This window comes from Mus caroli, chromosome 11 (genome assembly GCF_900094665.2).
Source record: "Mus caroli chromosome 11, CAROLI_EIJ_v1.1, whole genome shotgun sequence".
NCBI classification, from domain to species: Eukaryota; Metazoa; Chordata; class Mammalia; order Rodentia; family Muridae; genus Mus; species Mus caroli.
In genome coordinates, this window is record NC_034580.1 from 110,857,104 (window position 1) to 110,869,416 (window position 12,313).

Sequence of the window (12,313 nt, forward strand, 5' to 3'; positions counted from 1 at the left end):
GACAGTGGCAAACTTTATGCTATTTGGTGAGGCCACATTACCTAGATATTTGGTCAATCAACAGGCTGGTGGTTATATTGATTGGCATGTGTCCTCTAAGGAACTGGGACACTAAGAAGAAATGTGATGTTTTCTTGTATTTTCTTCTTTGGAAGTTATCAGTGGAAGATAGCCCCAGATAGGTATTGCGGGATGTTCTGAGAGAGGGGGCCGTGAATGGGTTCCAGAACTCAGCTGTCNCTGCTATAGGAGTGGGATTAGTCTGAGTCTGGTTGTGCAGCACATCAGAGCCATGGTATTGCTGATGAGTTGTTCTTTACTAGATTGAGTCTTCTCCAGACTGGGGAGATGGATCGGCAGGTAAATTGCCTACCTTCCTTGCAGGTATAAGGACATGAGTTCAATTCCTACAACCTAAGGTGTTTGTTTGTTTGTTTGTTTGTTTGTTTGTTTTTAAGCTAGGGCAGTTGTGTATGCTTGCAATCGCAGGATGGAGGGTAGAGGCAGGGAGATCCCTGGAGTTCCCTGGCCAGCTGTCTGACCTACCAGACAAAGGTGCAGGTCAATTAGAAACCCTGTCTCAGATACTAAGGGAATGATTCCAGTAGATGTCTCCCACATACACATCTGCCCTCGGCAAGGTGCATACACACACACACACACACACACACACACACACACACACACGAAAGAGACAGAGACAACAGAGAGACAGAGATTATTTTCCATCTCCTGGGAAGTGTTTCTCTCTATCCTAGGCAACAGGACTATGGGTCTTCACCAGGTCATTCTCACCTCTCCCAAAGCATCTCTGAGGCCTGGTGACCCAGAGGACAGCACTGAGCATGCTCAGGAGCAGGGGTAACTCCACAAAGACCATCAGCAGGAAGTAGATGCTGCTCAGCAGGGACCTGCAGGAAACAAAGGAGGCAGGGAGTAAGCAACCACATGGTATAGAGGGCTCAGCCTTCCTGTTGCCCATATCCTTGCCTTCAAGGGCCAGATAAAGTCAAGCCTGAGATGCTACTAGGTCTGCCTCCCTGCAAGTGCATGACTGGTCATGCTGCCTGCAGGATAAGCTCTCTAGCCCTGGAAAGCTTTACCTGATATCACTCTACCAGGCTGAAGGATTCACAGCTTCCTGGCCTTTGACCTTGGCCTCTGCTATGTTCTTCACCAGAATGACCCCACCTACCTCATCAGAGCCCCTGTGTTAGGGGACTTGAGGCTCACTCGATCTAGAAATGGGTGATAGCTACTGTACTCTGTCAGTGGATTGACACTGCTGTTGCAGCTCTTTGTGTTCCTTTGTTTACCCTGAGGCACCATGAGGACCTGACAGTATTAAGCACCATTCTCCACCTCTCTACCATGCTCTATTCCCTGCCCAGGTCTCCCTCTCCCTCCTTAGGCTATTCTTGGCTTCTCCTTTGGTAAAACAAGAGGCCATCCTCACCTCATAGGAAGGAATCCTCTACAACTGCCGATACTCTGTGAGTCACAAGCTAGCCCAACTTGTTCCTGGAGACACAAGTGGTGTTACCTGGCAGACCATCCAGTGTCCCAGAATGGTTCCAAGGACTGAGCTCTCTCCATGCTTCTCACTCTCTTGGACTCTACATTTCTGGAACCTGAAACCCTGTCTCACTTGATAACTCACTTTCCATCTACTTGCAAAACAAACAATAAAAACAATTTCCTAGCAGAAAGAGAAAATTATTAAAAAGAATTCTTGACAGAGCCTATGAGGTGTGAGGCTTTGACACATGTTTGTTGTGGGAAGCCACATGTGCCATTGCAGGGTGGCGCTGGCTTCAGCTGGCCACCACACATACATAGGCAGTAAAGTTCTTTTGCCAAGATGAGGTTTGGAGAATTAACCAAAATTAACCAATCAGATGAGAGAGAAGTCAACCAATCAGATGAGAGAGAAGTTAACCAATCAGATGTAGGCATGCAAATGAGGTAAAAAGCATAACGCAAGCACAACCAATCCGGGTGTGAGACACGNCTCTCCTAGGCCTATATAAGCAGCACCAGTTCTGGGCTTGGGATCACTTCGCCTCTGCAATCAAGCTCTCCCAATAAACGTGTGCAGAAGGATCCTGTTGCAGCGTCATTCTTGCTGGCCAGTTGGGCACGCGCAAGAGTTTGTCTTAGTGAGTGTTCATGGAGCATAAAGAACATAGTAGAAAGGACAGGGGACTGGATGAGATCTGAGGGACAATTGTGAGGGAGAAATAGAGAAGTGGCCTATGCCTTAGTTAGCTTGTGGTTTATCTGTGTCCTTGACCTGGAGACTTGACCCCAACAGACTGTAATAAAATTAGGCAAAGGCAGCTCTATACTGCTGGGAAATCCTCTGGAACCTTCAAGAGTGACAAGGATCATCCAGGCACACCACAGTCTCCAATTTCCTACTCCTCTGCACTGTGGAGACCCCACCCCCACCCCACATTGTCTCTTGGCAGAGATGGATAGGGACAAGGAGATTTAATTATAGGCTGAAACCTGAAGCTGATGGGAGAGGGATCTCTTCCATCTCAGTGGAGACCCAACGGTGGCCCTCTGTCCTGCCCACTGGGGGACACACAGGGGAGACACATAGCTGTTCAGTCTGTCCTGTCACTCAGGTGAAGATGTTACCTTCCTGCAGCTGAGGCTTAGAAGGGGAGCCTTGTTGTACTAAAAGATGAAACTACTGGGGAGCACACCTCAGGCTTTCATGAGAATCTGCCAGCCCTAGTGTTCCTACAGGATAGGTACTGAGGTTAGCAAATGAAATTACCATATGGACAGGCTAATTTGGTATTCAGATAAAAGAATATAGCCATGTTAAATAACGCTTGGAACAGACTTGTCAAGAAATAATTGGTTTTCCTGAATCCCAGGATTCCTTGGCATTTATGTTCTATCAGGAGGCCCCCCCTGGGGAGAGACCACAGGGTCAGTCCAGTGGGAAGGAGCTGCCAGGGTGCAGCTCTGCTTACCTGGTGTGGGGCCTGCTCTGAGTCACTTGTTTGCTCTGAGTCACTTGTTCCTTGCCAGTGTTCTCAGTGGTTGGTTGTATGGATTTCAGAACTGTGGCTATGGTGGTCATAACTGAACTTTTTGGGGCTGGAGATAGAAGAGATCATGGTTTAGTCCTCCTGCGGATAGTCCAGCTCTGCAAATGGTGTTAAGTTCTTTCCACTATGAGTTCAGGGGCTCAATTTCCAGCCACCATCTGGGACTTACTGACTTTGTTTGTTTGTTTGTTTATCATTTATTTGTATGCTTGTTACTTGTTTGTTTGTTTGTTTGTTTTTGGAGACAGGGTTTCTCTGTGTAACCCCAAATCGTTTACTACCCACTCTGTAGAACAGACTGGCCTCAAACTCAGAGATCTGTCTACCTCTGCCTCCCTAGTGCTGGGATTAAAGTCATGCACCACCAGGCCTAACACTTTCATTCTTCTCTAAGGAAAGATGATTTTATGGAGAAAAGAAACAGCTTCTCTTTAAAACTCACGTCCTTCAGAGCATAGTCATTACTGCCTGGTGCACCATATGCAGAAACACTTCAGTTTTGCATATTTTGTTTATTTTAATTTTTAGAAAAACTTTTTTTTTGTATATGTGTGTGGGTGTTCTCTTGTATCTGTGTGCACCATGCACTTGCAGTGCCCATGAAGGCCGGAAGAGGCTGTCAGATCCATTGAAACTGAATTACAGATGACTGCAAGCTACCATGTAGATGCTGAGAAGGAAATCCAGTCTTCTGGAAGAGCAACCAGAGCTCTTGATCTCTGAGCCGTCTCTCCAGCTCCATTTTGTCTGTTTTCTTTGTTGTAGTTGTTTATAACAAGACGTAAACCTCATCCTTGTTACTCAATCTTGCCAAGAATGAAAGGTTCTGCAGCTTCCTTTATGTTATGTTAAAGGGGGCAGAGGTGTCTCAGGAAGAGAGTTTAGCTCAGTGGCAAAGTGCTTGGCTAGCACAGGTGAGATTCTGAGTTCAATTCCCAGATCTGTAGGAATGAGACTATCTAAGACAGGCATACAAGGAGACAAGGGTTCCCCACCTCACTCTCTTTCTTGGAAAAAACAGAACAAGTAGATGAGACTCAGTTTATCTTTTCTAGTAAGAGGTTTTGTTTTTTTTTTTTTTTTTTTTTTTTTTTTTTTTTTTTTTTTTTTTTTTTTTTTTTTTTTACAAGGGTTGCTGATCCCACAGAACCCCAACCAGGATTTTCTGGAATTTTTTTTCTTACCTGGGTCAATGTTCACATTAACTCTAAAGAAGAGATCTTGTCCAACTTTCGTAATTCCACACCAGTAAATGCCAGCATCGATCATCCTCAGATCCTCCATGGTCACTGTGAAGATGAAGTCTGTCTGGTCGTCCCTGATGGACACACGGTTCTTCTTCACCAGCTGCTCTGATTTATCGGTTTCAACGAGAATCTCACATGATTTCTGATGAGCTCCTTGGCACCAGTACTTCTTGTAATACTTCCAGCCTGAGTCATATCTGCACTGCACTGTCACGGAGCCCTGCTCCTGACCGCTCACCTCCACTGGACCTGTGACTGAATCCTGAGCAGTGCAGCAGCCTGGAAGACACAAACAGACCACTGATCTCCTACTGTGCCAAGTAGAGTTCATGAGCTGAATAACAACCATCGAAAGGCTTCCCTTTTCCCAAGGCAGATCAGCATTTTTATCCTATTGGTTGAAGCCTCAAAAGAAAATAAAAGTAACAAAAGGAAAAACAGACAAAGACAAAAGGGCTGAAGAACCCAGTTATAGCTCACATAATATTCAACGGTGACAATGACCAATTTGCCTGGAACAGAGGAAGTTTCAGAAGACCATGTCCACTAACAGCTTCATTTCCATACCCAATGCCACAAGGAGGTTCATTTGTAGAAGCCACATCCTATGGCCACACAGAAACCACTATCAGTCATTCCAGCAGTCTCTGGGATGGATGTCTTGGAGGCTGACCAAAATGACACCAAGGAATCTGACCTCCGTGTGGTGCAGAGCCCACAGCATGCAGACCCTGTGCTGTCCTTCAGATCCATGGAATCTGAGTCCCAGAGCTCCTGGAAAGGTCTGAGGATGCAGCAGTGTTGGTGAGTTTCTTACACAGCATGCACAAGCAACAAATACCAAATACCTGCTTAATAATAAAGCAGTCTTTGGAGAGATGGCTAAGTGGTTAGAACCACAGGCTGCTCTTCCAGAGGTCCTGAATTCACTTCCCAGCACCCACATGGTGACTCTCAACCATCTGTAAGGGGATCTGATGCCCTCTTCTGGTGTGTCTAGATACAGCTATTAACTCTTAGGAAAGACATAATGGAAGGAAAGAAGAAGGAAGGGAGGAGGGAGGGAGGGAGGGAGGGAGGGAGGGAGGAAGAAAAAGTATAAAGAAAGTTCTTCAGGGTATTGGCTTCAACAACAAAACATTTCCTAATGCCACAAGTAAGAAAACAAAAAATTGCTGAATGTAATTGTTTTAAACTTAAAGGACACAACCGACAGCATGGAGAGACAGCCTGCAGTGTGGGAATCTTTTCAGACTATGGGTCTGCCCGGTAGAAAGCCAGGTGAGGTAGGAGTGTCTGTAACCCCAAAGACAGGGGGATCCTGGAGATCACAGGCCAGATGGGCTGAATCTATAAGCTCAGGACCAGTGGGAGACCATGTCTGAACAAACAAGGTGGAGAGTGATAGAGAAAGGGACCCAATGGCAATCTCCACATGTATGTGTGTACCTGAGAGAACATGCATATGTGTGTACACACACACAGAGACATACACACAAACATTTTCACATACATATATCACAGAGACACATTTTTTTTTCTCAAAAGAACAAAACTTAACCTCAAAGGAGTAGAAAATAGAAAAGAGGTTATCAGCCTGGGAAGGGTATTAGGGAAGACAGGAGACTACTTGCTATTAGAGTTAGAGTTTGTAGGACACAGGGGTGTCTGTTACTTGATGAGAATGACAACTTTCAGTGTTGTTGAGAGAGATGAAGATATGTCTGACAACAGAATATTACAAAATACCTCATACACAAGATTACAAAGAAATGACAAATGACTGATGAAAGCCCAGCTACCCTGATCTGATCATTACATCCTGTATAACTTGTGAAAAAGCCACACTGTACTCCATCAGGTCTTCTCAAAATGTGGGCCAGGCTGGCCTTGAACCAACAGAGGTCCACCCACCTCTGCTGTCTGAGTGCTGGCATTAAAGGCGATCACCACCACACCCAGCCCCTGTAAGAATTAATTACTGTGTCAACTAAAGCTCACAATGGAACGGGCAATGGAGCTGCATGATAGAAATCCCAGCACTCAGAGGGTGGAGTCTGGAGGATCACAAGTACAGGGGCATCCTAGGCTGCATGTGCCAAACATGAACCCCAAAATACATTTTGAAAGAATTAGTTCATCCACTCACTCATCGGCTTTTGTGGAGCAGCTAGGGTTGAAAGGTTTGTTTTTGGCTTTTATTTTTATTTTTTATTTTGAAATTCGTTTTTCTGCAGTACACATAGAATCCACAAGATGCCAAAAAACTTGCCTTTTCTTTTGGGGGTAAGCAGCTGGTGAATGGATCAGCCAGGTTTCTCTAACCCAGAGCAGACCGTCTCTGTCGCCCTCACCACTGACATGGAAGAGTCTAAAGCCCCTGCTACTTACCTGGGAGGAAGAGGAAGAGCAGAGCAGGGAACTGCCACATGGTCTTGTCTCCTCTCCTGTCCTTGGTGGTGACAGACGACAGCACCCTGTGAGGACTTGCAGCTCAGCTTGAGTTTCCTTTAGGTCTCTCTCGTTCACTTCTCTCAGTAACTTCCTTGACAAAATTTCTCAATTTTGCATACAGGAAGAAGATGATGTCAGTCTTTGAGAAGGCCAAGTCACCACAAAAGAGGGACAGCCAGGTGAACAGGGAACCTCCTCTAATGAGTAGATGCAATGGGACACATGAACTTGAAAGACAGATGTGAATCAGGAGGAGATGCAGACACACAGGTCGGCAGAGACAGCCACAAAGGATGCGATACAGCAAAGCCCTCACCTAGGAAGTAACTGAGCTGCAGGGGATCATGGGAGAGGAGAGCAACCAAAGGCATGGTGGCTGTAGTAGCAAGAGTGTACAAGGCAGCCCAGGCTAAGCCCATGGCAGTAGCCTAGGCTAAGCCCTGGGTAGCAGAGGGCATTACTGAAGGTTCAGCCTGGGGCAGCAGGAATTTATCTAGCTATGGACTTCATAGCAGGGATTTCTGTGGCCAGGGGCACCTGCCACAATGGCTACTAGGGCCACAGGCATTGGCTCAGTGAAGGAGGGAGAGTGTGGGTTTTAAGCAAAGTCTCATGGAGCCCAAGCTGGCCTTGAGCTTCTCATTTTCCTTTTTCCAACATCAAAGTGCTAGCGTTACAGACATTCCCCAGCATACTCTGTTTTATGAGACTCTGAAGCCTGAAACCAAGGTTTCACGAATGCTGGGCAAGCACTCTACCCACTGACCTGAATCCACAAGCCCTGATTCTGTTTCTTTAAGACAGAGTTTTGCTGTGCAGCCCAAGCTGACTTCAAGCTCTCTTCCTCCAGTGTAAGCCTCCCATATTGTGGGAATCTGCAGTCGGTTTAAATCCAGAGGACCAATTGCAAGTGTAGATATGTAGATATAGGTACATATATCTCTGGTATCAAATTTTTTGGGAGGAATTTTACAAACACATACACATGCATACACATACACACACATTCATAAGGCACACATGTGCACACAGGAGAATCTACACACACATGAATGTATCATACACACACACACTACTTCAGCCACCAACACAAAATATCATTTAAGAATATTTTCCTTTTGTGTGGTCTGAGATCAAAACCAGGGCTTAATGCACTGTAGACAAGCATGCTACCATTGAGCCACACCTCCAGATGTATTTATTCTATATTAAGCTATAAACACATAATTAAATAAATATAAAGAGTTAGAGAGGTGGCTTATGCTCTAACCTTCACAGACAACTGCATCCACGTGCGTATACACACACACAGTTATACACACATATAGATAATTAACAATAAAGTCAGGGACTGGAGAGACAACTCAGTGACAGAGTGCATACTGCTCTATCAGAGGACCCAAGTGTGGTTCCAAACCCACGAGTGATGGTTCACAACCACCTGTGACTTCAGCTCTGGGAGATCCATCACCCTATTCCGTTATCCAGGGGCACTTCACTCACACGTGCATGTGTTTCTGTGTCACAGCAACACACACACACAATTATCATAAAACAAATCTTTTAAAGATCTCAAAATAAAAATATAATTCATTTAAAATCTAACTTAAGAAACACACGAACAGGTTCTAAAGAGGAAATAATTTATTAAGGAACATTTTATTGTTTGCTTTAAGTTTTATTTCTTGGGACCATGTATGCTGTGTGATGTGTTTGTGAGTGTGGGGTGCAGTACAGATTGCACATGGGAGTCGGAGGACAACTTCTGGGAGTTGGTCCTCTGCTTCCACCGTAAGTCCTGGACACTGACCTCAGGAGACCAGGCTTCAAAGCAAATCTGACCCATCTCTCCAAACCTTACAAGATATTTTCACAGTTTCCAAATAATTGGGGTTATAGTTCATGTTCATAGATAAGGAAGTTATCTGTGATGGTTTGTATAAGCTTGGACCAGATAGTGCACTATAAGAAGGTGTGGCCCTGTTGGATTAGGTGTGTCACTGTGGGTGTGGGAAACATGACACTCATTTTAGCTCCCTAGAAGCCAGTATTCTGCTAGCAGCCTTCAGATGAAAATGTAGAAGCCTCAGCTCCTCCTGTACCATGCCTGCCTGGATGCTGCCATTGATGGTAATGGACTGAACCTCTCAACCTGTAGGCCAGCCCGAATGAAATGTTGTCCTTGTAAGAGTTTCCTTGGCTATGGTGTCTGTTCACAGCAGTAAAACCCTAACTCAAACATTATCCTAAGAATACATTTGATGCTCTCTGCTGCCTGGGTTTTATGCCCACTTGGCCAAAGCTAGAGTCATCCGAGGGAAGGAAACCTCAGTTGAGTAACACCTCCATGCAGCAGAGTGGTACAGACCTTTGATGTCAGCACTAAGGAGGCAGAGTCAGGTGGATCTTGGTGAGTTCTAGGACAGCTACCAGGACTACATTAGAGAGACTCTTAAAAAAATAACCTACAACAAACAAACAACCAAATCAGATAGAAATACAAAAGGTGCTTTCTTAGTTAGTGATTTTTGGGGGAGGGACCAGCACATTTCATTTCTGAGCTGGTGTTCCTGGGTTTTGTAAGAAAACAGCCTAATCAAGCAATGAGAAGGAGAGTAAGCGACAGCCCTCCATGGCCTCTGCATCAGATCCAGTCCCCAGGTCCCTGCCCTGTCTGACTTCCAGTATTGACTGCTTTGGATGCTGACCTGAGATGTGGATGGAACAACCAAGTAAACCTTTTCCTCCCAGAGCTGCTTTTGGTCGTGGTGTCTCCTCACAGCCACAGAAACCCCGACTGACACATTTGCTCAACTCAAAGCCCCAGCGTGCACTTTTCAGAGAACTTCTCTTTCTTTTATTAAAAGTTTAATTTTATTCTTCATGTGTGAGTGTATTGTCTGTCTGTCTGTGCACCATATAAATGCAGTACTTACAGAGGATGAAGGGGCGCTGATCTCTTGACCTGGGTTGTGAGACACCTGGGGTGGGTGCTGAGATCTGAACTCAGCAGCTCTGCCTGATCAGCCACTGCTCTCCATTGAACCATCCTCTCTCCAGCCCATATTTGATTTTCCTTTTAGGAACTTGATTGGCTCATCCTAAGATGTGAGCAGCAGAGGACCTGGCCAGTGATGATGGACACTTACTGATAGCAGAGAAGAGAGATGTGCACCAAGACCTGAGAGTACATCTCTAGCTAGAAGACCGCAGTGAACCAGTGTGAACCACACTGGCTCAGTGGGTGACGATGCTGCATAAGCCTGGTGACCTGAATTCAGTGCTCAGAACTCACATGTAGGTGGAAGGAGAGAATGGATTCCAGGAAGGTCTGGATGGACTGTAGCATGCAAGCACACACACACAACTATATTCAATAATGATAAAAAAATGAAATGTAAGGAGTTAAACATACAAATGTTTACAATACAGGAAAACAATTTAATTTTTACGGTGAAACCTCCTACTCTTTTGTTATTATTATTCATCTTCATAGGTTGTTTGTGGTTACTTGAAGATTTTTTATATTCCTGTGCCTGAGTGTTTGTGTCTCCATGCATGTGATTGCACCTGGCAGTGCTCAGACAGAGCAGAGGAGGAAGTTCGATTCCCTAGAATGGAGTCAGAGACCACTGTGAGCTGCTGTGTGGTGCAAACCTGGATGAGCAGCTTGTAACTGCTAAGCCTGCTCTCCAGCTCCTACCTGATACTTGAGGTAGAGTTGTATGTAGTCTAAGATGACCTGGAATTTACTATGTAGCTGAGGATGAAACTCCAGATTCTCCTGCCTCTACCTCTCGTATGCTGGGATTGTGATCATGTGCTTGTCTTGGTATAATTGAAAGCCAAATGTCTTAATTGAAAGCCAAAGGCATAAGTCACAGGAGAAATATTGACTAATTTGCTACAGTACAATTAAAAGCCATTTATCAAAAGATACATCTCCTGCTGTATGTCTCTATCTATATGTCTATCTCTATCTGTATCTATGGCTATAACTATTTGTATCTATCTGATTATATATAAATAAGGCAGTGGAAGTAGTTCAGTCAAGAGGGCTTGCTGTACAAGCTTGAAGTTCTGAGACAGATCAGCTGAACTCACATAAAAAGCAGTCCATGGTGATATGTGTAATCCCAGCCTGTGTTTTATTTTATAACTAAAGCAGGGTGGGAGAGGGTGGAAGAGGAGAAAGAGGGACGGAGGGAGAAGAGAAGGGAAAAGAGGCTCTAAAGTGTTTAACCACAGAAGAAGAAGAAAAAAAAAAAAACCGATGTCCCAGGGCACTTACATAGCCAACCAGAGGGCAGCACAGCAGGATGCAGGTTAGAACGTCAACATATCAGTTGGGTGAATCTCAGAGACACAATGTTATATGATGAAGTCATGAGGCTTAGAAATGAAGCATGTTACTGGGCATGGTAGAACATGCCTATAATCCCAGAACCAGGGAGGCAGAGGTAGGAGGATTGGGGTTGGAAACTAGCCTGGGCTATATAGTAAGAGACTCTGTTAACCAAAGAAAAAGGAAGAAAGGAGGGAAGGAGGGAAGGAAGGAAAAAAGGAAGGAAGGAAGGAAGAGAGAAAAGAAAGAAACACGCAGACTGGAAGGCAGGCAGATAGGAGGGTACAGTGGGGTGCATCTCTGTGGCAGAATGCTTGATCTATGTGCCAGGCTTTGAGGTTACTCCAGAACAGTGTTGGAAAAAAGTAACACTGGTGCTGGTGTGGTGGTGGAGGTGAATTTCTATGAGTTCAAATCCAATCTGGTCTATAAAGTGAATTCTGGACCAGGCTTCCACAGGAAGACCCTATGTAAGAAAAAAAAGTATAACTCTGTTTATATAACAATCAGACACAGGAAAGCTAAGCAATACACCCTTGGCCAGCCCATGAGCATGCATGTGGCAAACACTTAAGCTTAGTGGGTATGAAATGCTAGGTTCAGGTTGTCACCAAGGTGGCTGGGAAGCAGGGATTTGCCCTCAGACAGGGAGATCAGTATAGCCCACCTTCTATGACTGAATATGGAGGGCACAGTGTCATGAGTATTTCTCATGGAATGTGTACATATTTACTGGACAAGCTCTCAAATTGCCTTCTCAATTATTCACCTCTATACCTTTAATTGGCACTACCCTCGGTTGGAAATGCTTCCTTCTGCTGTGGTGTAAGTGACCATCCAGTACTTGGCCCTATGTAACACCCTCATCCCACCCCAAGGCAGGGAGGGAGAAGAAAGAATTCCAGAGCCAGAGTTAGAGGAGGAGAGTGCCCTGAATGCTGTGTTCTGTGTGTGGCCTTGTCTCTCAATCATGAGCTCACTGCAGCTGTGGTTACCTGCACAAGACCAAGTCAGAAAAATCAGCTAGCTAATTATGTATATGGCTGTTCCAGCTGAATGAACACCTGCGGGCCAGAAGAGGGCATCAGAGCTCTTTACAGATGGTTGTGAGCCACCTTGTGGTTACTGGGAATCTAACTCAGGACCTCTAAAAGAGCAGCAGGTACTCTTAACTGTTGAGCCATCTACCTAGACTGAAG

At 45.1% G+C, this 12,313-nt stretch overlaps 1 protein-coding gene across 1 annotated transcript; it reads right to left on the reverse strand.

Annotated features, from left to right (window-relative positions):
* Nucleotides 1-754: 754 nt before the first annotated feature.
* LOC115029044 (CMRF35-like molecule 5) lies at nt 755-6,929 on the reverse strand. Its single transcript, XM_021177397.2, has 4 exons — nt 6,707-6,929; nt 4,253-4,594; nt 2,991-3,117; nt 755-911 (listed from the first exon to the last, which is right to left on the reverse strand). Exons 1-4 carry the CDS (start codon nt 6,744-6,746, stop codon nt 755-757), a joined length of 666 nt encoding a protein of 221 aa, XP_021033056.1. The 5' UTR covers nt 6,747-6,929.
* Nucleotides 6,930-12,313: the final 5,384 nt, after the last annotated feature.

Excerpts from the sequence above, each read along its gene's own strand:
- LOC115029044 (XM_021177397.2), bottom strand. The coding sequence starts at position 6,746 with ATGTGGCAGTTCCCTGCTCTGCTCTTCCTCTTCCTCCCAG. Across the intron at positions 3,118-4,252 it reads TAATGTGAACATTGACCCAG|CCCCAAAAAGTTCAGTTATG; the intron begins GTAAGAAAAAAA and ends TTCTATCTCCAG. Across the intron at positions 912-2,990 it reads CAGAGCAGGCCCCACACCAG|GTCCCTGCTGAGCAGCATCT; the intron begins GTAAGCAGAGCT and ends TGTTTCCTGCAG.